The 24,766-nt window shown below is 39.2% G+C and overlaps 1 protein-coding gene across 5 annotated transcripts in view; it reads left to right on the top strand.

Annotated features, from left to right (window-relative positions):
* Nucleotides 1–24,766, top strand: part of DPP6 (dipeptidyl peptidase like 6) — a 559,332-nt gene that overhangs the window by 431,615 nt on the left and 102,951 nt on the right. For all 5 annotated transcript variants that reach the window (XM_054059588.1, XM_054059591.1, XM_009558353.2 and 2 more), the window contains exons 6-7: nucleotides 2,198–2,250; nucleotides 18,628–18,709. In XM_054059588.1, the coding sequence (XP_053915563.1) occupies nucleotides 2,198–2,250; nucleotides 18,628–18,709 (135 nt within the window). The remainder of the gene's footprint in view (nucleotides 1–2,197; nucleotides 2,251–18,627; nucleotides 18,710–24,766) is intronic.

Here is a 24,766-nt window from a genome sequence, read left to right as displayed (position 1 = left end):
CCAAGAGGATGACAAATGATATTCAGAAAATAAAGGAGTTCTTTGAGAGTTCCGCAACTTTTCTTTTCCCCGCTTCTAAGCTCTCTCAGCAAAGAAAATGTTTTACTTCAGTCTCCACTAATGACTCCAAGAGAGCTCTGAATTCTCTAGCATGGCTGTTGGGACTCTGTACCACAAGCAGGGACATCAGCAGATATCCTGCTCAAAACATCCCTAGCTGTTTCTTTTCTCTCCAGCCTACCACATTTCTCTATTTTCCCCTGAAGACATCTGTTAATACTCAGTTTGAGGGCTGGTTTTTGCTTCTACCGCCAATAGCTGACAACATAGCACAGATCATTACCTTGTACACCAATCCTTGCCTCAGATCACAGCTTATATATCTACATCATTTTTCCATCCTATTGCCAGGATATTCGAAGACAAAAGTTGCCTAGCATTTAATGGCAATGTATTATTATGTTTTTCAGCCCTGTAGACAAATTTAGTCTTCCAGGGCATTTTCTTTAAGGAATTTTATTCATTTTAGAACTTTACTAAAGCTGGAATAAAATCTAAGGCCACATGCATCAGCCAAGTTTCTAATATCAGAATTGTATGATTCAAGAGCTCATTGGCATCATTAGATGTAGATGTGATAATGGTAATTTACTTAATATCATCTGAAACAGATGTCTGAAAAGACACCTGTACTAAAATAAATGCCAGCTTGTGGTGAAGTCACTTAAGTTCCTAGACCTTCCCCGATGTCCAGACACCGGAGACTCACCTTGCTGCAGGACTCTATGTATCTGAATGCCTAAAAGGAGATGTGATGTTGGGATGTAAGCTGATGATGTCGTTGTAATTGAGGGAACGAATTGCACAGGGGAAGAAGGGAATCTCATCAATCTGGTATCAGTCTCTTCATTTCATAAGTAGCAATCCAGTGCTTTCACTTCTATACTTTGGTGGTTGCTTTTTTTTCAGGGAGTTCGTGCAGTAGTGTAAGGATTTAGTGTTTGGATTCAAATCGTAACAGAGAACTTTATTTTAACATCTACAGGATATTAGGTCTTTATCTGCCTCTCTACTGAGCCCCCAAAAGATGTAGGTCTCTTACTACGCAGTTCTGCTCTTGAGAGTGACGGGCAGTAAGTCATGCTTGCTTGTCTGTGATGCTAGTGATGCACTTGGGATGGCCAACACTGAAACACCATCCAGGACATGTCATGTTTTCTTGCTATAAGTAAAAAAAAAATAATTGTGAGAAAACAAAGGTACTTAGGAAAAATAATTCTCATCAGACAAACTTGATTGGTTAAACAAGTATTCAAGAGGTTCCTCCTTTGTCCTCTGGGGCAGAATGCTTTCTGAGAGCTACTGGAATTCCAAAACTAAATGCCCATATACAGTCTATATTTAGACCTTTCACACTGGTGCTCTGACTCTTGTCTTGCTCAGCATTGCTCATCTTGGACAACCACAGAGCCCTGTAAGAGATTGAGTTGTCACTAGCAGAAAATCAGTCCACAAACTCTTAAATCACTGACCTTGCCTCTGGTATTACTGTTTACTACTAAGAAAGAAATAAACTCTCCTTTCTGAGATGACTTGCCACACAAGCTGACATGCTCCTCCCCAAGGCCCAAAGAGTGCAAATTGACATGAAGATGCAATGTAGCGAGTCAAACAAATGTGAGGTCACCTTTATGCCTTAAATCAATAAAGTTTCATTCACTGGCTGAGAGAAGTCTTATAACCTGTTCTGAGATCAGCCGTTTTATTTATGTGCGAATAAAGAAGAGAAATATGTGTTATATCTGTGTTGTGTCTAGTTATAATGATGGAGAACGTCTCCAGCTGACTAAGGTGTCCTCATTAATGATTGTTCTATATTTAGCCATTGCAGAGACCATGTGCCCTCAGTTTAATCACAGACCTGGTAGTCATGGTAATGACACAGAGCATCTGGAAGTATACGATTTGCCAAATGCTTTAATAAAAGTGCAAGATGAAAAGAACACATAACAGTGTTAGGTGAATTAATGCATTGTCCTTTTCTACTACAGATTTTGAAGTGTTTGTAAGAGCTCCCTATCCATAAATGCTAGATTTTTATATAATTTTTTTTTTTCAGAAAAAGGACCCTATTAACACAGGTGACAATTACTAATCACTTTTTTTGTTTGTTTTGTTTCTTAATTTCGCTTTGCAGGTGTATCAGCATTCATATACAGCACATTATGTCCTCTGCAAAATACCTCATGGGTAAGCAATTTTTCAATGTCTTAATTTTAAAACTCAGCCATTAAGAATTCTGCAAAATAATGTGTATTGTGACAAATGTTTCCTGTGACAACACTTTGCAATAGTCTGGCATTCAGCTGCAGCATCCAGTGAGCTGTACTCAGCTTCCCTAGAGTCAGACTACATGAATTTCATATTTCAGTTTTCAAGTTTTTGGCTAGAATATAGATGTGTTGGTGTCTGGCTGAGAGCCACAGTTGGCCACTCACCAGGGCACCGTCAGAAGGTTTATCCAGAAGTGTTTAGTACATTAAATTTGGTCTGAATTGAGGCATTGCCCTTCAGGTTTGGGTCTCTCGGCAGATTCCCTTGATACAAATGCTCTCTCTAGCATACTATACTAAGGCAGATAGATTGTTCTCAGGATCCCAGTGCTACTTAGACACGTGTACTCACAACTATACTGAAGCTATGAGACTTCAAGTTTATAGTTTATCTTTTCAGAGAGTGTGAGGTAAGTGCAAATGACAATGCCACATAGACTTTTTCCCAGTATTTCTAAACTTAATTTCTAACTTTCCCTGAAGCATGTAGCATGAATGGTTATAAATCATTACAGATAATAAACTTCCATCAACAAATGTCTCTTCAGTTAGGTCCCTCTATCCACTGGAGGTCCTGGGGTATGCTCAGTGTTTAGCAGAGGCATCGATTAGCTTCATGGGATCCTTCTTTATCTTTGATTAGATTTTTAAATCCCCCTTTCTCAGCTTTGTCTTTGTGCATCACCCTGCAGCTACATCTTTCCTGTCTGATTTCTCTAGAGTTTAGCTCATAGTTTCTACCCGCTTTCCCTTAAAAAATACCTTAAAATATATGTATATATAAATTTATATATTAATATACATATATTTGTGAACATTTATGAGATGTTTACATGTATTATATATTAAAAATATCTATTTATGTATTTTAAGGACTGGACTAACTGGTCAGGAGTGGTTTGTCACCATACCAATAAGACAAATATGATGATACATGTTATTTCAGAGTGACATTTCCTTAGCACGAATGGAAATGTAGAAGTTGCACAGCAAAATTCCTCAAATCATTGTCAATAAATACAAAGCTAAAAGTCAGGAAACTGATGCCAGGTTGTGTCTTTTATATAACATATTGATGGTAACTGTGTGGAAATAGTAAAACGTGACAATACAGTTGTGCTTTACCATTTCTGTAGAACATTGCACAAGACTTATGAAACATATGATTTCAGTATTTGCTGTGCTTCTTCACTACATTGTAGTTTCTATGTATATTATGACTAAACAGGTAGTAGATGTTTTGAATCTTTGCAATAGCTGGCAAAACCTGCAAAGTTCTAAATAATCCAGCAGGTTTCTGCACAGAATGGTCATAGGATCATCAGATAACTCAGACTGGAAAGGTTCTTCCAGGGCCCAACCTCCTCCTCAAAGCAGGTTACTCAGCACTTTACCCATCTGGGTTTTGAAAACATGCAGGGATGGGGACTGTGCAGGCTCACTGCATACCCTGTTCCACTGCCTGACTGTCCTCCTGGGGAGAAAGTTTCTCCTTACATCCAGTCTGAACCTCCCCTTTCAGTTTAGATCCACTCTCTCACACCCATATCACCATATTAAATGGATGACTGTGTCTCTGACTTAGGAAAACACTGGGGCAAGTCCTAAAGTTCTGTTGATTTCTGCATCCATGGACCAGGTGCGTGCTCCTGAGAGAAGGCAGGATCCTGGCCATGCCCATGTGCTCGGTGTTTCCCACCGCTTTTTGTAGATAGCTCCTACTGTCCCTCTGTACAGTGTATCAGCAGCCTTCCCACTAGGCAGTCCTCAACGGACCTCAATGTTTAACACAGGAATGGTGGTTTAAGGGCAGGAGTGCTAGAAGTCAGATATTGCAATATCTACATTTTTGAGGCCCATACCATCTTTCCAATACACTTCGTTTGGTATAGTAATGAGTGGGTTTAACAACAGAGATTCAATGCCAAGATGCAAACACATCTCTCAGCATGGTTTCCACATAGTTACATTCAGGTGTTCCTCAAGGATTTGTCTCAGTGCACTTGTCCACACAGGCACACATAAAACAAAAAAAAAAATTAAAAAAAAAAAGTCTCCAAACAACAACAAAAAAAATGTTGAAGTAACTGTATTTGGCTTCTACCTAGCAAGAGAAACAATACTTTGTACAAAAAAGTCTATACTAGAGACATCCATATTTTAAAATCTGTGAGCCCTGGAGCCTGTGAAGCCTGCTTTCCTACACCTTGTATCTTGTGATTGACTCACAACAAAAAATCATGAACTCGAGGTTAAGTTGTTTCCATGTACAGCTGTAACAGGGAATTAGGAGATTTCTCACAATCATCCACATTGTGTGTCCCAGTGTGATCCATTCCAGACTTCTTCAGTCCTTTCCTTCCCTACCTCAAATGGGTCTTCTTTTTTTTTTTTTTTGCTTTTCTTTTTTTTTTTTTTTTTCATTTTTTTCCCCCAAGGCTTATTTAATTTTTTTGAAAACTCCATCTTTCTGGCAATATATCTGAAATTAGCTTGTGGGCTGAATGGGTGTTGAGCAACAGGATGAACACGCAGCATGAGCACATAGCTTTATATCTGCAGTAAGCCTGGCTAAGAGCAAAAGCATTTGACTGACAGTGCAGTTCTATTCCAGACAAAACAAAGGTGGAAAAATAGAAGTATCACGTGTGGTATGCATCAGAAATGCTCAAAGTTAACAACACAGGAGCCCAGGCAATTTGCTACTAATGCATGATCTTTCTTTGTGATAATCAACCTCTTGTTTCCCCCAGCTTCAGCTATATTGCACACTCAACTGTGTTTCACCTTGTTCCCCATGTTTGGTTGATTAGTGGTGCAAGCAGTTGGAGAGGTGGCTGTGTCCGAGGAGAAGTATCTAGTATAAGGGGAAGATTTGGAAGGTGAGAGGGTGCCAGAAGGCATACAAGTGTGTGAGGCATTGCTGCCCCCACACCATGATACAGCGATGGATCAGGCAACCACTGGCAGGAGGAGGGACGTAAGGACTGTTGCATTTTGTGTTGGTGCAAGTATGGTTTGCCAAGTAATTTAGGCTGTTGGTACGTGTAAAGGCATTGCAAACCAAATTGAACAGTAACAGTTGCATTGATCTTTCAGGTGATCATTGTGCACGTGAGTGGTGGGAAGAGCAACACATTACCATTTCCCTGGAAAATGGGCATTTATCGTTGCTTTGGAGTTCTGTGTGTATTTTAGGGTGGTGCACGAAGAGAGAGGGCAGGAGTAGCAGGTAGACATAATGTAACAGGCACTGAAATGCATCAACAGAAAGTAGAGACTATTGAATGAAGGGGTAAAAATCTCTTCATTGTGCATTTTGTATATAATGTAGGAATATTACTCTGATGGTGGTTTATGGATGAAGATTGTTGAGGGCAGGACCAAGCACACTGACACAGAACAAGGTTTAGTTCAATTTCACATGTTGTGTCCTTTGGTGGTGAAAAAATCTGCAACACACAGGCAGCATCTTTGCCCTCCAGTTGATGATAATACAAGTGACAAAAGCCTTTCACAATAAGCAACACCATCTTTGCCATGTCTACAAACTGTTTTCATGCATTAGTCCTATTGTCCAAGTAGGCACCAGCTTTACATCCTATAGGTGTGTGACAGAGGCACCTTGGTGTACCTCCAAGTCATCATCTGAGGCAGTGACTGCTGGTAAGCAAACTCACTCCTCTCCACAAAATCCCTTCTGATTGTACACACTCACTCCTGGAAACAGGCTGTGGCAGTGTGAGTTTCCCTGAGCTTTCTTTACCCTGTTCCTCATCAGGAAGGCCAGACAGCTCATGCTTTGTACCCACTCATGCCTTTGCTCCACCTCTGCTGAGACTAACTAATAAGGAAGCCAATTAATCTAATATGTGCTTCACTTTTTAAAATACTGTGACATTAATCTGCCAGCGTAAATTGCTTTTTAAAGGGAAATTTCTCGTTATTTTTTTCACCTTCTGCAGACTCTCCAGATTCAGGCTGTGTCTGAAATCAAAAGGGGCTTGTACCAGCATTTTCCTGATTTCATTCCAAGCTCTCCATAAGTTTGACAAGACAATTTGGACACATTCTTAGCACATAAGTTAACAAATGGTATTTTATACAGGGTGCGGGACTGCAAAATTTTCCATGAGAGCTGTTGTAGAAGTAAACTCCCCACATAAAGAAGAGTAGCACAATTTGACTCTTTATAAGGACAACTAATATATGCCAATGACATAGAGTCAAAGGATCTTATGTTAAAAAGAAAATTAGCCAGAGGTAGAAGAAAAAGTAAATATCTCTGCAGGGACTCAGCACAAATTTAATTTCTTCTTATTTGTTATTTCAGCTTTCTCACAGCCTCTTGGTAAACTCAGGGTAGAAACCCCTACAGTTTTTTGTGATATTTGCCTTCTGTTTTTAATGGCCTGTGTTTTTCGGTTTTCACAGGGGGAGCCGGCTAAGATCCACAGTTCTCATTTTCCTGGGCTTAGGTGTGTAGGGAGGTTATGTTCAGTTCAGTTTTCACTTTTCTCCTGCTGTTCATCCAAAAAATGAGATGCTGGTGTTGGATGCCATCTAGTGGAACACGCCTTTGTGCTTGCTGCTCCTGTTCCTTGGTACACACATCTCCTGTGGTCCCATGCGCTTTCCTCTGGACGCTGCTGCTTTTTGGATATATCTGCCAGTAACTGCTTACAGCTGTCTGCATTATAAGTAATTTTGCAAAGCTTCTCTGATAACCCCACAGTTGCACTTGCCACATTGTAATTGCCAGCTAGTTGTGATTTATAGGTACTACGATAACATCTGCACGCCTAGATGTGGAACAGAGAGCTCTTGTGCAAGGCAAAAAGTAGAGCGCAAATACCATACACAGTTATTTCCTAGTATTATTTTTCCTTACTGACCTGGTTGCAGGATTTCCCTCACCGGTGTTAAAATAACACCAGTGTGTGCTGCTGGACTACTGGTTTGGTCTGGCACTGCAGGTACTAATCATGAGCTAATTTTGGTTTGCTATCCAAGGGGTGACTTCTATCTTTAATTTTTTGCTGTGGCTGGTAGAAGCATTGCAGTTTTTTACAGTTCTGAGTTGTATTTGTATTCTCAGCATAAAACATACATTTCCTCAGACCTCCTAGTGCTCATTCTGTTCTGAATGAACTATTTCCTTCCAAGCCCAGCTAAATACCAGAGACTGGTGCTGACCCTCTCATGTGAGCTCTCAGCATGGTGTTAGCACATCCAACTGGGGCATGTCAGTGGGTGTTTCCGATCGGTAAGAAAATCAGCAGTCATTCCCTTTCTTCATTGGTTTTCTCTATTGGAAAGAGGGAATCGTACACTGTTACTCCTAAGCAGAATCCATATTTCCTCCCAGATATATGTGGTGTAGTCCGAGGAACATGGTGAGTAGATCACAGGAGCAATCACAGAGCTTAGTTCAGGTCTTCCTGCCTACACTGCCGAGGATCTGTAAAATACTGCCTGCATCCACCACAGTGAACTACTGGTAACGCCAAGAAAAGTCACAAGAGTGAAATGAGGGCAAAATATGCATTGGAGCTCCACAGAATGGTTAACAGGAGGAGGAGCTGAGCCTGTGCTTCACTGTGAGTAAATTTTCGCTGATGTCTGTAGAGCTCTCACTAACGTTTCTCTCTCTTGTATACAAGCTACTGGCAGGAAAGAGGTTAATTAAGAAAACTTAATCAGATTTGTACATACTGTGTTGTATAACATTTAGAATGACAACAAAGTTTTCCTTGCACATGCTCCCATTTCTCTGACCACAGTAAAAAGAAAATGTGTTTCATTATTTAAAATCATGGTTAAAAAAACTTCAGGGAACTGGCTGTGCTGCAGAGATCTGTCTACTTGACCAAGACTGTTTGATTTTATTTTGTTCTGGCCTGTTATTCCCCTTCTCTCATTAAAGAAACTCCCCATGCCTCAGTGTCCCCATCTGCAAAGGAAATAGAGAAATATTACTTAACCCACAGAGGCTATATGTGATAATTACTGTGGAGAGTGATTCACTCTCTACACAATTTCACTCCTTAACATCTATAGTTTTGTACTAAAGCCCACGTTTTATTTAAGAGGAAAAACTACTGTAATTAATAGTCTGTTTTCAGCTAATTGAATTTTCCTTAGAAAAGCTGAATATTTTCCTCCAACAATGATATATAGAGGTTGAAATATTCCCTTATAAAATGGTGTGAAAAAACAAATAATAATGTGAAATTTGTTAAGTAAGTAGAAAAATGTATTTTGTAGTTCATGAAGAATCTGTTATTGCTACTTTTTCTCTCTCCTTCCTCTTCACCAATTACCATCCCATAGTTTTTATCATCTTCTAGAGTTAGTTTATATAGCTAATGAAGGCACCTATGCTGCACAGTGTGGTTGCTTTTATGCACAACATCCTCATGATGTAATATGCTTTTTCAGTTGCATTTTGACAACAGCAAACTGGCCCTTGGAATAGTTAAACTTCATAGCTTGATCATGGAGCCTGACCTTAAATCCTCTGGAGTGGATAGGAATCTTTCAGTTGAGTTTACTGGCATTTAGCTCAAGCCCTAATGCAGCTGTTGGGCTTCTTGCTGTTTATAATCATCTGAATTAAGTACTCTGTAATTCACTGGAATGGTTGTTAAATCACATACCCGCTTATTGCTTGCAAATACATTTTGTACCTCTTTAAAAAGAAAGAGCCAGTGTTTTATTAAGCAAAGCTGTTATTTGAGCATCACTTCCAAGCAGTGGCAGGTTGAAAGCAGCTCAGCCTCAGAAGGCATTTCAGGCATTGCTCTTGGTGGTGCTGGTGGGAGGAACTCCACTTCAGCAGCTCAACACCATATCATTTCCCCGGGGGATTTGCTATTTGCTCACCCATGTTGGTCACTGCATAGCACTTTTTTAAGTGAAATGTTCCTTTCCTGTGTAGGCAAGGCAATTCTTACCACATGCTTCTTTCTTTGAGAATCAGTTGTGATGTGGGTGGACACCTTAGAAACCATGTATAGTGATAATTATAATAGTCCCCTGATGGCAGGATTTGATATTAAGAATTAGAGTAATGACTGCTGAGACTTAAAAAAAAAGTAAAAGATCGTGGGTAATTAATAGTTAGATGCAGATGATAGCGGTTTAGCAGAGAAAAGCCCAGCAACCAACCTCCTTATGTTGTAGAAAAGTCAGTAGCTTATGGCCCATCACAAAGAAAAAAGGAAAGAAGCAGCATTTGAAGCTAACTCTCCCATAGTGTTTATCTGAGACAGCACCCTCTGAAGTAGAGACAGGGCTCCTATTAAATTTTATTCTTGAATAATGTGTGCTTAGCCGGAGAGAAACATCTGAATTTGGAAATGTTCACTTGTCTTAGTGCGAATGAACTTCGTCCAGTCCCCAGGCTGTGGTCATCCTCCAAACCATAGACAAAGCCACAAGGTGCGTGCACATCCCACTGCTGACCATTTCCAAAACTTGACATTTTGGCATGGGTTTTCCTCCTTACTCATACTCAACAAGGTTGAGTTAGTACCTAGAGCTTTGACAGAAAAAGAAAATAAAGATTGAAGAGATGAAGGAGAATATATAAAATGATGGTGCTTAGCACTGAATAGGCCAATAATCACAGCATATGCAATGGCTGTTTCCGTGCATCACCTCCGCAGAAATGAAGTTGTTCTGTAGGTGGATTTTCATAGTGGAGATTGGGATATTTTTGTTTGTATTTTTGTCCTTATGTTCAAGGTTCTGCAGGAGGTCCACTAAAATAGGAACAAGAACCATTCATTTCCCTAAGGGGGCATTTTTGCTTTACTGCTGTCAGGCTGCGGAGACACCCAGCAGCCTGGGTCTGGATTATTTGGTAGTTGGATGATAAACTATAGAGACCTGTGCCCAAGCACTAAGGACTACAGGTAACCGGTGCCCCACCTCTGAGGGATATACAGTGGTCTGTGCCACAGCACTCGTGTGCCTCAGTGGTGTCCTGGGGGTCCCTTTCATCCTTGCTACCTGGTTCTGTGACCACTTCACAGGTAGGCACTACTAAATTTAATGAAAATCTCTTATTATCCCAGAATAGGCATCCTGCCCTCTTGTGGGGGTCAGAACATATAGGGAAGAAGGGAACGAGGGAATTTAGGAAATGCAAGAAAAGACCTTTGGGTAAAGAAAGGGTGCTGTAGCCAGGGCTTTCCTTGATACAGAAACCAGGCAAAGGTGATGTAATCCCAACCTGATAACCCAGAATACTTCATGCTATCTTTGATGTCTCTTCACCCTTTACCCTGACCCTCAATTTATTGAATGCTTGGCTACAAATTTGAGGAGATAAGACGGGAATAGAAAAGGTTGCTTTCCCATGTCACACACGAGAAAGAGACAGAGGAATGAAAGGACCTCTGTATATGCAGAGTTGTGAAGGCAAAATTTATACCCCATTTCAAATGTGAGAATTTCCTCCTGCATGTGTACCGGAGGTTTATACATCTCTGTTATAGGGCAGAACTATAGGGACAGAGTGATAGTTTAGTCCTTTAAATAAGGAGAATATTTTACAGTCCTCTTTTAAACTGTATCTGGTATCAGGCTAATAGTGTTATTGCTTAAAGGTGATCATGTCACAATTGATAGGAAATGGAAATAATGGCTCTATGAAGTACATGCCTTGTTTATTTTAATAATAAATTAGATTTACTCAGATACTTTTAATTTTCAAAAAGACAAGGAGAATACCAGATCGTTCTGGTTTCGTCTAAAACCCAGTAACACAAACTGTTAGATTAGTTTAGAGCACAAGTCCAAGAATCAATCTCTTGCCCCAATTAAAAGTGTGACCCGGCATCCGGTGAAGTCATATTGTAATGAGGCACTTCTGCTGGCTCTGGTAATAGTAGATCACTGCTCTATCTCATTTTATGTACTAATAATCTCATATTGCTCTCTGCAGGCATCACATCATGGTGCTATATTTTTACTAGGGTTTGGAAGTCAGGCAAGGTCAGCTGGATGGAAAACGCTAAAGTTTCATCACAAACATCCTTTTCTGGAGACTGACAGAGTCGCTCTGAAGAATCGTGTATATTCATCCTCAGCTCATTGTTGCTATATCTCCCCAGTTCGTTCTTAAACACCCCAGCGCTTACTAAGTTTTTTCTCTTCCAACTGTATTTTTTTGCCTGTGTTTTTGATAGTTGATCTTTGGATAGCTGAAATTCTGACTAACCTTCTTGATAACATTCAGATACTTACATTTTCATTTTTCCATGCCTCTCTTGTATATTCATAGACTTAAAATCCTTAATAAATCCAGTGCTTTGCCTCATGCCCGAGGAATTCTGAGGTCAGAACTGGGTGAGAAACCTCTACAGAGTAAGAGAAAATTACTTTTAAGTGGTTGTGTTTATTACCTGAATGCTATCACCTCTCATTTTCTCTTTGGGTTACGAAATATGACTTCAGGAACAAAAGGTCTTTAAAAAATGCAGTACAAATTCACTCTGTCATCTATGATTTAGAGGGTCCACATGGGAATTGTGATAATGTTATCATTTTAAGAGTATTGCTACCACGCTCTAAGGACCATTTCCACTGTTTACTTACTCAGGGAAACCTAGATGTTTTGATCAATGGCTTGTGGTCCTCAAACCTGCATTACCATGACTCCTAGCTGTGTGCCAGTCTCTGATGCATTTTGACATCAGTTTTTGCAGACCTTCATTAGAAAGGTAAACCTGTGCCATCATTTTACATAATACCCAGTGGAAGTTGGTGACTCCTTTTCTGACAAGCGATTGGTCTTAAAGTCTTACCAGTATTATGCAAGATTTTGCAGGCTGAGTACCAAGTACTGTGTTGATGGATGCTTTACACACACAGATAGGTTATAATCAAAAGGACCTCTGAACTCATATTGTTGGCTTGAATCTGACTGGATTGCCAAATTAGGGACAACTGTTTTAGATTGCCTTGCTTTTTGTCTTTTATGCTCTGAATCCATAGAATTCATTCATCGTGGACAAAATGGTTGGTGAGATCAGTTCCTTGAGAACTGAATGACTTGATGTGTATCTGTAACTGAAATTAATAAGTTTAAATTGCTTTTATTTCCTCCTTCTGCTTTTGTTCACTGAACAGTGTTGTGAGAGAAATATGTGTATGTGCATGACATATTTAATAGCAGATAGGCCTAGATGAATGGAAGAGCCTTCTCCATCCCTTTTTAAGCACTCCCATTAGAATTCCAGGAGGATTCTTTTAGTTGCATCTTCTGACAGTCTTATATCTTGATTATCTGTTCTGGCAAGTCTTTAATTCCCATTTGTATTATATTTTATTCTATCTCACCTCAAGTCTCGGCAGGACTGTGTATCTCCTGGGATGCAATTTCCTTAACGGCACCTGTCTCCTCTTGTCCTTGGTGAATACTGAAGCAAACAAGTAATTTAATTGTTTAAAAATGTGGGTTTGTTTCTCAAGAAATGGCATTCCTGCTTCTTGGAAATCTTTCCCAAGGTCCTTATCTATGGTTCTTTGTACATTTATGAACACATGTGTTTTACATGCTCTTAGTTCTTCTTGCAAATTTTCTCCGATGTACTTTTTTCACATTGTGCATCAAGGACTCTTAAATATTATGAAGTCTCCAGTTCCTTATAGCCCTTCCATATCTCTTCTTTACATGATGGTTTATACCTCTTTTTTCTTTCTTTCTTTCTAAGGAAGAAGAAATCTGTCTAAGCTCCTGTCAGATTTTATGCTATTAGAAGTAAATGTGAAGACGCCAAGTTCTGGTGCTGAGATAGATAGTCTAGATAGATAGTTTTTTATAGTAAACCATGAAAAAGGCTTAAAGTACTGTGAGCTGATGTGCTTAGGGCTGTTGCCTTTCAAAATGTTCAGTGCTGGCTTTATGCAAATAACAAGAGGGGATATTTTTTCTGCCTTCCCCGCACTTTCTTTTAACTGTCTTTATTTCTTCAAATTTTTTGCATATATTACAGAAATCTTAGTATACTTTCTATGTTTTCCAAAATTATGGCATATTTAAGCAAATCGATTCAAAGATGTTTTAAGAACTCACCGCAGCTCACATGCATACTTCTGGTTGTTTATACAAATAGGCCTGTCAGAGCCTTTGATTTGAGCCTTGTTGTATTTTTGCTCACATTAGCAGCATGTGCAAAGAAATTCAATACAAATCCTATTGTTCTGTATGTAAAATTAGAAGTTATTAAAACTTCTAACGTATATAGAAGAACAGCCTGTACCATGCCACAGACTTTGACTGCTTTTATAAATTTCAGACTTCTTCAGTCTGGCATTTTAAAATATTTTTCTCAGAGTAAAACAAGCCTCTCCTTCATGTACAGTGGGATATTTCTGTTGTTTTTAAGTTGTTTTTGAAGAACTTAGTATAGAACAGTTTGTCATGTTTGTGCTCAAGGGGAGATTCAATGCCATGAAGTCTCTGAGGTAAATTTCTTCTTTAAATAGGAAAAAATGTCAAAAGAGGGAACATGTAGATGTAAAAATTTCAACAGAACCAGAAATTATTTCCTCATTAATGACAATTCTAAAGTCAAAACCAGGCAACCATATACAATTGATTAATTTGTTTTATTCTATGTATATGTTCTGAGCTAAATTACAAGCAAAAAATATTTGGCAGACAGCTCGCTAATTGCACTCAGGAATTTTCCTTTTTTTGAAATTTTGAGAGGAAACTTTCTGGCAGAAAACTTCATCTAAATGAGCAAATTTCACAATTTACTACTTTAGTAATGTTTTTTTGAACATTGTGCTGAAATTATGTCTGTGTCTAGAGGAATTTAACAGTCTCTGCTCCAGACAATGTTGTCTTAACATCAAAGAGTTTATACAGCACCTGCTCCATCTTCTCTCTGGGCAAACCCAACATTATTATTCCCTTCCTTCCTGGGCTTTAAATCAAGCATTGTGAGAGATGAAAGAAATAACAACAACCCTTTAATAAAGCCTTGCCATTTCTTTGGCTGGAAATGAATATTAAGGTTCTTTTCCATAAGGAAGTAGTGAACAGCGCGAGGACGCAATGAACCTAGCTCTTCATTCAAACCAATAACAGGAAATATACAGACTGCCTTCAGAATAGCCTGTTTCCATGCCAGCATCCTGCACAAATGCACTCACAAGGGGAAGACTCAGAACCAAACAAGCCCTAATTATGAGAGCCTGTGAGGCTCCTCACAGGTTCTTCGGAGAGTTTGAGATGACCCATAATATTGACTGATTCAAGAAAGAATTCAGAGGAATTGTAAGCAGGCTGTTCTGGAAGAGAAGCAAAGGTATAGCTGTGGAGGACTATAGCTTATCAGTAGTAACATACCTCCCCAAAGGAGTTGACTGGAATGAGATCCCATTTATGCTGCACTTCGAAAAATGCTTCTGGTATATAGGTATGCTATTGGTTTGACTCCCTTAAAGGATTTTTTCCCAGGAGATCTTAGGGTCCAGAATAGTATGAAGTAATCAGAAATGTTTTTAATAGCTGCCTTTTTCAATTTTAGGATCACTGAGATCTTTCCTGGGGAGAACAATAGGGGGTTGTGGCAGTCCTGCCTGGAGTAGCTGTGCAGATAACCCCTCCTCCTCCTCTCTATAGGTGATATAATGGGTTTGTTAAAGGTGTTACTTGGTCCTGCCAGGTAGGGAGCCCACAGGTCTCCCACCACAGACCGTGCACACAACGTAGCCTGAGTAAGCATGTGAGGATCTGATTTTCATGCCACCTTCAGGCTTGCTGACCGCCCAGTCTTCCCTGGCCACTGCTCAGACTGCCCATCTCCAGATCATTCCTGCAGTTTGTCTGATCAGGCTTAGCAAGGAGGCATGTCTTCTCAATCCCCTTGCATAAGATGCTAAAGTTTCCCGCAGCTGAAGGAGTGAATGTTGCTACTGTAAGGAAGAGCATTTTCTTCAGAACGGATAAGGAACAAGCCAAAATCTACTGAGAGAGATGTCCATCTCTCAGGCATGTTTGGAGGGGAGGAGAGGGTAAACTAGGGTCTTAGGCTGCTTTCGCAGCCTATGATTGAAAAGGATAACTCACAGCATGGCGGTGTATGCCTGGCTACCACCTACCTTCAGTGGTCTACATCACAACCTGGATGTGCAATGCTATTACATGCTGAATAGAGGGGCAGTTTATGCTAACTAGCTTTCTAAATCAGGTTCCTCCAGGCAATATGTAATTCCACCAGTCAGCCTTTCTATCTGCATTTTATCAAAAAGTTTCAAGGCAAACTAACAAGATTTTTCTTCAAAGGATGTTTTCCCAGTCATTCTCAACAACTTAAGAAACTCAGGACATGGAATTCTATTTTGCCTCAGCCACACCAGAGAAAGAGAATATGACTTTGCTTTTTGTTTGCAGCAAAGCTGTCTGCTGGTAGATCAAATGGAGCATTTTTCCTTCTGCCTTATCAGCCACTAAAGCTGGTTTATGCATCATTTCTCATTGTGTTAGAGTTTTCCTCTGCTAAAAGATGATGTAGTGAGCAGAACTGGCACTACTTGCCTGGACTCTGGACTGAATTATTGGTTTTAATTGGTATGCCTGCCCCTTAGCTCCTTCTGTAATATCTGAAGCATTACAGGTTTCAATTCTTAGAATTTGTATAATCTGTTTATTTAGGAATGGTATTTTCCTCTCTGCTTGTAATATCTTACTCCTCTTCACACCATGGATGGAAAAAAAACAGAGCAGAACTATATCGTTCATTTGACAAACAGTGCAATATCTTTCTTTTCTCCCATAAGAGGTTTTGGTATGATTCACTATTTTTCTCTGTTCCTTCTGCACTCAGAGTTTACTGTCTGATAAGATAATCAAGATAGTTAACCAAAGAGATTGAGTCTTAATGGGAATAACTGACTTGATACTTAAGTAGTAGCAACTTGTATCAAGTTGCTTGATACCTAAGCAGGTAATGCACAGGAGCCTGAAAAGATCCAGAAGTGGTATAGCTGTTCTTACTGAAATGTGAAATTTGTGTCTGCTATTAGTAGCATTTCAGTATGAGAGTTCTATATTCTCTTATCCATACCTTAAAAAAAAATAACGTTAGGCTACCCACCGTCCTGTTTTTCACTGGGATAGAGTTAATTTTCTTTCTAGTAGCTGGCACAGTGCTGTGTTTGGGGTTTAGGATAACAACAATGTTGATGACACACTGATGTTTTAGTCGTTGCTGAGCAATGGTTACACAAAGTCAAGGACTTTTCAGCTTTTCATACTGCCCTGCCAGGAGGAGGCTGCAGGTGCACAAGAAGCTGTGTGGGGACACAGCCAGGACCAAACTGGACAAAGATATTTTCCATACCATATGGTATCTTGCTCAGCATATAAAGTGTGGAGAGTTGGCTGAGGGGTGGCTACTGCTGCTTGAGGACTGGCTGGGCATCAATCAGCGAGTGATGAACAACATCATTGTGTGTCATTTATTTTGTGTATTCTGTTGTTAATAGTATTAGTATTCGTATTGTCCTTTCCTGTCCTATTAAACTGTCTTTGTCTCAGCCCATGAGTTTTAACTTTTTTCCAATCCTTTCCCTCCTGCTGTGGGGGGAGTGAGCAAACAGCTGTGTGATGTTTAGCTGCCTGCTGGGTTAACACTCACAACACCCACAAAAACACCTTCTGGTTAGAAACCATGAGAAAAAGATATCATTTTACTCCATCAGCAGCAGTTGTGGATGACACTTTGCCTACAGAGCCAAAAGGTCTCCCAACAAACCACTCTTGTCCCTCCACATTCCTAATGGAATCAAACCTGTCATCTTGAGCACTTTAATTTTAATTTGTTCCATGGACCTCTTCCCAGGGGCCTTGTAGGCATTATGGGTTATGATTTATAACCACTGATGCACACCCTCTAGCAAGAGAGCAGAAGCTGCTGTTCCAGCTGCAGGAGCTATGGAGCGGGGAAGCTGTAGGCATTGGTGTCCTCATCTAGGACTCACGCTGAGCAGGTGTTCATTGGAAAAACTATTTTTTTCACATTGGAAAGACTGCACAAAATCAATTTCTAAACATTTCTCTTACTGCTGTCTTTGGTCATGGTACAACAGCTCCAGTGCAGTGGGAAGGTGCAGCCAAATGAGTTCTTGCCTGAAAGGGCAGATCCAGAATATAACTATGGTACAGCTCTAGGTCACAAAACAGGCAATAATGAGAATTCTGTTAGTGTCTAATTATTGCATTCAGTTTTTTTTCTGTTTTGAAAATACGATCTCAGAAACATTGCCCGTAATGAAGAAATAAACTCTGCACAAGACGAAAAGGACTTTTGCTCAGAGGCTAGACAGGCTTTGACTTTATTCTCTGTTTTGGGGTTATGTTGACCTCAAATTGCCTTGTTATTCATACTTGTAGTCCAGTCATGGTAATAACCTTACTTTTTAAAGCAGTTTGAGATCTGCTAATGAGGCATACTGTATACAGGCTTTATTGGTCTTCTTGTTTCTATAATATTAATACATACAGAGTTATAGCAATGTGACTTCAGGATATGTAATGTAGTCATTTGTGCTGAGTATAAATAAAACCAAGGCAATACTGTCTGTGCTGTGATAAGATGATATTATGCTGCTTTGACATTTACCAAAAAAAGCCTCCTTTTTCTATATTTGCTATATGTCTCACTGAAGTTTTTCTACCAAATGAAGATAATGGATTAACGAACCAAAAAAAAAAAAGCATTTTGATTTTTATTTTCAAATGAAATAAGATATTCTATATCAATAGGAGCTTTTCCCTTCGAAGCTAGGCTGTTATACAGTCACTAAATTTTCTGTTGTCACGTTCAAAGGGAAATTATTAGTCAGAAAAGCCACAGAGTGAAGAAGATTAAATTGTATTTTTATTGTGGCAGTACGATTATAAAATGCAATTATTGTTTATACTTTGTGGACTTCATTGGTGTTGATAAATACAGTTAGTTTGTTTGCCATCCATTGACTAATTCTTAAAGCTTAAGCAAGTCAGCAGTGGAACTGATGTGTTTAACTTCTTATTAATAAGAAACAGAAATTGTCAGTTAAGTACTTGATCTTACCAAAGCTTACTAGTGGTATAGCACTTACCTTACAATAAAAAAAAATCTACTGAAATCTGGCACTAAACATTAGATGATTCTAGCTGAAAGATGCCTTACAAGGACATGGTGGATTTCCAAAGCAGGTGTGCACCAGCTTAAATAAGAACATTTCTGAAGCTGAAATCTTATTTTTCTTTTTTTTTTTTTTTCAGGGATCCCCAGAATTTGTATCCCCCTGAGGTCAGCAATGCAAAACTTCAGTACGCTGGTTGGGGTCCAAAAGGGCAACAGCTGGTAAGAGAAAGAAAAAGCATACAAATAAATTTAATGATCTTGCTGATATTCTTTGGAAGTAGAAAAATAATTATTGACTAGTTTCTTGAAATCTGTGTGGTGTCTTCTAGCATCTTTATGGGGATTGCTTTATCATGAAATTTATTTATAAAATTCCCAAATATACACAGTTACTGCAAAGTAATTGTGTTAAAAAATGCAAAGAAATAACACTTCATGGAAGCTCTTTGAGAGGATACACCTGCTTCTCCAATATTGGACACAGAACAGAATATAGACATAATAGACAGTGTGCTTTCATTAGCATATTATTGCCCCTCAAAGTCATCATCAGATTTGCAAACTTGGAACTAGGGATATTCTAATATTAGCAGCCTTGTTTGGAGAATGCATTTCTCTAGAACAGAGTTGCCCTGATTTTGCCCTGTAGTGGTTTGCAAAATAGACAAAAGTAGAAGTTTATTCTGGAAATTTTTCAGAGCTAGCTTTGAAAAACAAAACAAAACACTTGTCAGGGATTCATTGTCTTTCATGAGGCTTTTCATACTGCGATGATCCCGATCTCTCAAGTGTTTTGTCCCTCAGCAACTGCCATCTTGGATTTGCCTATTTTTACAGCATGTTTTTTCTCGCCAGATCCCTTTCCTGGCTTCATTTCCTGGTGCAAATCCAATAGTAAGGTTTTGCATATTCCTAATGCTGTCTTTCTACGAGAAATGAAAAAGTAGCAACTTGGTTTTTGGTATGGAATTTTTATACCAAGCAATGAGCTTTAAATGCTCATTACACAAGAAAATCTGGCATATGTCTTCTGTACCCAGTCCTCCCTTGGGGATTTCTTTTTCTGTGTCCTTAACTAGACTCTTTACAAATTTTGTGATTTAAAAAACAGCAACAGGAGATATTATAATTTCCAGTCTCTAAATCAGGTTGGAAGAAACATAACATTTTCTATGGAACAGAAACAGGAACAGGCAAATCTCTCCTCTGTTCCAGGAAAATCAGTTTTTAAGAGAATCGTCAACCTCAAATCTGGTAGAAGTGGAGATGCAGCAGCCTTTACCTCTATGCAAAATGACTTCTGAGGAGCTCATTTTTTCATTCCACACATGTACATATCCTAGTTTTGTCCAATAACGTGCCGTTTCAGATTCTTTACTCTGCTGCCCAACAAATCACTGCTGAGCAGTTCGTACCAATTCAGGGATTGGGGTCTCATCATGATCAAACTCTTTTTCACTCGTTCGTGAAGACCAGTGTGATCTCTTTGACAGGCTTCTGACCAGCTGAAGATAATGCACAATCAGTTGATAGCACATTATGTTCAAAACTAGCGACTAACTTTAGGACATGGCAAAGAAAGCAAAAACCAACAATTTTACTCACAGTTCACCAGCTTTTTCTATTTTAAGTCTATCAAAATGAGCTTCACAATGTACAGTGAAAGCTACATCTCCTAATTGAAAGCTAATATTGAGTTGCATTAGTGACTTTCTCCATTCCACAAGTGAATCTTCCTTTCTTTAATATAGTTTTACTGTGAACTTTTGTGCCTTCAGAACCTTGAGTCACAGCATGTTATTGATTCACATTCGTGTTAGTTTTATCAAGCTGAATAAGTGTGCTTAACTTCAACCTTGGAAAGATTGAACTATTTTCATACCAAAGACAAGACAACCACCTTACTTTTTCCATCGCCCTCTCTACCAAAGTAACATAATTATACAGAAAGGAAAAATATTCATATCAAAATGGACAAATTATATCTACAATGGGACAGTATATGCAGTCCAAGAGAAGGAATGTTGGCTTGGCTCCAAGCTTCATTCCTTCATGCTAAAATAGTCCATTTTCCACCATTTTTTATGAAGAAAAGTTAATTCCCTAAGAATTCCCAAAGACATCAAGTTTAGCATGTGTCCCTTCTGCGGGATGCATGGCAGATTTTTTTAAGTGACTTCAAATATTCCTGTAACTATTGAATGCCATATGAATTTTGCAGCAGTGGATTTGTTCTTTATGTTTCATTTTTTTCTTTTCTTTCTGGCTTCCAAATATGTTCATCTGTTGGCCTCTAATTCTATTGTATTCCCTGTTCCTGCATTTGGAAACAGGGTAGATGAGGAGAACATCATTGATGATATAAACATTATCTTGCATCCCCCTAATATATGTGCCTTTTTGCTTTTTTCTTTGCCAGTCATTTACCTTAAAATAAAATTATAGCTGTAGTTTATAAAATAAGCAGGCTTTTACATGTATTGATAGAATCTATTTATAGCTAACAATCAGCAGAGAATTGCCAGAGAAAAGAAGAAGCTGTTTTTGTAAAAAAAATCTACAAGCATTATAAATGAGGTAGAGAAAATATACAACGTTCACTGTTCTGTATTTCAGGACTAATTGAGTTAGTCAGAATATAATTGGCAGTGAAATTTGTGTCATTTGTGTCCTGGGGACAACATTGAGTGCAAAGGCAGAGAAAAATTAAAGTCTATTTAAACTTGATAGTGTGAATTTGTTTCCTAAATGCAAGCTGGCTTGTGTTGCTGGGCAAGGAGGAAAAAAAAAGTCAAGTGGGATGGAAAGGAGCAACATGCCGGGGACTGTGCCAACTCCCCTGGTTCTCTAAGTGGTTTAAGGGCCAAACACGTTTTATTAGAGTACTTCAGGGTGGTCATAGAATGGTTTGGGTTGAAAAGGACCTTAAAGATCATCAAGTTCCACCCCCCCTGCCACAAGCAGGGACACCTTTCACTGCATCAGGCGGCCCAAGGCCACATCCAACCTGGCCTTGAACACCTCCAGGGATGGGGCGTGCATAACTTCTCTGGGCAATCTGAGCCAGTGCCTCACCACCCTCACAGGAAAAAAATTCCTTTTAATATCTAATTTAAATCTGCCATCTTTCAGTGTAAAACTATTACCCCTCATCCTGTCACAGCACTCCCTGACAAAGAGCCCCTCCCCAGCTTTCCTGTAGGCCCCCTTTAAGTACTGGAAGGATGCTAGAAGGTCTCCCTGGAGCCTTCTCCAGGCTGAACAATCCTAACTCTCTCAGCCTGTCCTCACAGGGGAGGTGCTCCAGCCCTTTGATCATCTTTGTGGTCCCCTGGAATCACTGTAACAGATCCATGTCCTTCCTGTGCTGAGGACTCCAGAACTGAACGTAATACTCTACCCAAACATGTGTCATCTCTGGTGCTTCTCGCAACAGTACCCTGCTGTGCTCAGTCTTCATGCTGCTTCTCCCAGGAAAGGTGGGAGCAAAAGGTGGGTGAGGTTTGCATCACCTTGAAGATACCCCAATTTCCAGGAAATAAAAAGCTTTCCCCTTGCAATCTCCTGCTTTGTTTTTCAGCGACAGAAAGGAGAGAGAGGCAGAGCAGAAGAATAAGAGTGTTAGGTTCTGAAATTTTTTAATTTCTTTGTAATTTCTATTTCATCTTTCCTAGGGGAATGTTTGGTCACTACGTCTGACATCTTTCTCTCTTACATGTCCAATCATTTAAAAAAGAAACAGTTCTGAAACAGAAGCAGCCTGAGTGGTCTGCATTCTTTGTGATTAAAAATAAACAGTGGAACTTTCCCAGGAGCAATTTTCTATTTATCTTGTTTTCTTTTGTCCTTACTCATTAAATTATATGCCAGCTTTTAGATGATGAACTCCTCAGAGCATGGTTCTTGACTTCTTACTAGCCCGCAGAATGCCACAAGTGCCAACAGAGCTGTATAAATATTGGCAGATATTGGATCTGAGAAAATTTATGTCAGAAGATCAGAATGCAAAAAAGTCCTCATTTCTGACACCTCAGAAAAATGCTTCAGCCTGTCACAGGTTTTGGCAAAAGTCTTAACAAATTAAATCTTGTGAAGCTGGAGGAAGAATCAGGTCCTCAACAGTGTGGGCTCCTGAGTCAGTAGAAAGAGAGACACTAACTGCAGCACAAGAGGTGACATTTCCTAAATATGGCTGTTATTAAAGGGCTCATTCTTCTCATTTCTCCTACAACATGAGCCATCATTTATGCCTTTATAGAATGAGTGAAAAACACCATTAAATCAGAATAGCAGTGTGATCTGTTGACTTTTTGCAGATGTAAATGACTATGTAAAAAACAATTAAAAAATAACCATCCTTTCTGTCGTGCACCTGGCAGCCCAAAGCTCCCCCTAGTACTCAGTGACATGAGTAGGGTGCTTGGTGATTTTCAGTGAATAGGCTGTATTGTACTCAAACAGTTTGTATGATACTTTCTAGCAGTATGAGGATATTGATGGCATCATAGGACTGGAAAAAAACTGTTAGGTTGTACCTTTGCCCTGTTCTGTGTTTGCTTGTCTTTTTGAAAATCTTCACTCCTTAGTTTTTCTCTTTTTCAGATCTTGCCATTTATGACTCAACAGCTACCCACATTCAGAGTTTAAATTCTGCCACAAAAACTACTTATGTTAATTGATCTTATTGGAATATTTTGCCAGTTTTCTGCTTTGTAAAATTACATCTTTTAGAATGAAGTTCTTCCCACACGCAGAGGGCTTACATGAGGTTACCATGGTACCTTTGCCTCAATATTATCTATGCAAATGTTGACAGTTACTATCACCCTGAACTCAGTTTTCATAAAACTTGTGCAGCTGACAGGCTTGGACACCTCTATTTATCAAATAAAAAAAAAAAGAAAAAAAGTACAGTGTAAAGAGATTTCCTTTGCTGGTTTGCTTGGCAGCACAGCTGAGTTCATGGAGTGCTTCAGAAGTGAGAGACTGTCTAGTGCATATCTGTAGCTGAAATTCTCAAAGAATAAAAAAAACCTGAAATTTTCAGGATGCTTTTATCTAAGTTATCCCAAATTGAGCACATCTAGGTTCAAAATACTTGCTTTAAGGACAAGCTAGTGTGTGTATGTGGGCCCTGTTGTCAAAAGGAAGGAGCAAGCAGTAGGACTGCTCTAATATGCAGTGAATATTTGCCTGTGTTGACAGCACTTAAGTATGGTTCACAGAAGCAGTTAAACTCCAATTTCAAAAGTAGAAGAATTTCTGCTGTGCTGCTATTTTCCTTTTTCTTAAAATCAGAATCTGTAACAGCCCTGACAGATAGTAATGATAACAGTGACACATCGATGCTGGGGAAAGCAGTTCTGCATAGATCTTAGTATTTATTCTTCAGCAAAGAGAAACTTTTTTTTTCTTTTTTTTGAGGTTATCCTGGCCAGTCAGTCTTTTACTGTTTCCACAAACAAGGTTGTAGCTGCTGGAAGATTTGGATGCCCTTGTACTTACTGCAACCCTAGAATGGTCAAAATGGGTTTCTCCTGCATTCATAGTCAATAAACCTTTTCCAGTGTCAACTCTTCTGGAGCAGGAGCTACCTTTTGTTCTTGTAGATTTTGCAGCAATCAAATGTATAATTGGTTCTAAAGTAATAGAAGTTGTTTCACAGCATGTGCAGAAGTTGCATTAAGGAACCTCTATTTCAGTGAAATGCAAATGCCAGGAAAAAAAGAGGAGTAAGTCTTTCAGCTCCTGCTGTGTTAGAGGTTTGCAGGTGCCCTCAAACAATGAATGCTAATGCTGGTAAACAGGTTATTGTCATAGATATGGCTTTTCTAAAAAGTGAAATACAATTTAGAGAAATATTGGAATTCATTCATGTATAAAATATTTGAATGATAGATCCTGCTGCATGGGGCTAGAAACTTCCCTCTCATTTGCTGTTATCAATTTTGGTTTTAACGTTGTAGCACAATGTCTTGCTAACTAGAATATCTAGATGCAAAAAGCTAGTTAAGTGATGACACCTGGAACTAAAGTGGAATGACTCCTCTAATTAGCAGCTTTTTTTCCTTGCCTGAATTTGTGCCTGTCACGCCAGCTTAGTTCCAGAAGGGCTGCATAGATACCAAGTGAGAAGGGCCATTTTCACAGGAGGTACCGAATCATCTGCTGTTGTTCCTAATCCAGCAGGGCATTTGAACTGCTGTGGGTATAATTTCTGTAGGTTTATTTGTATCCACCATTATTTCATAGATTTTTACATCATTATTTTCAAGC

The sequence above is a fragment of the Cuculus canorus genome, chromosome 2 (genome assembly GCF_017976375.1).
Source record: "Cuculus canorus isolate bCucCan1 chromosome 2, bCucCan1.pri, whole genome shotgun sequence".
NCBI lineage: Eukaryota > Metazoa > Chordata > Aves > Cuculiformes > Cuculidae > Cuculus > Cuculus canorus.
The sequence above is the reverse complement of the archived record's forward strand: the minus strand, read 5'-3'. Positions and strand labels throughout refer to the sequence as shown.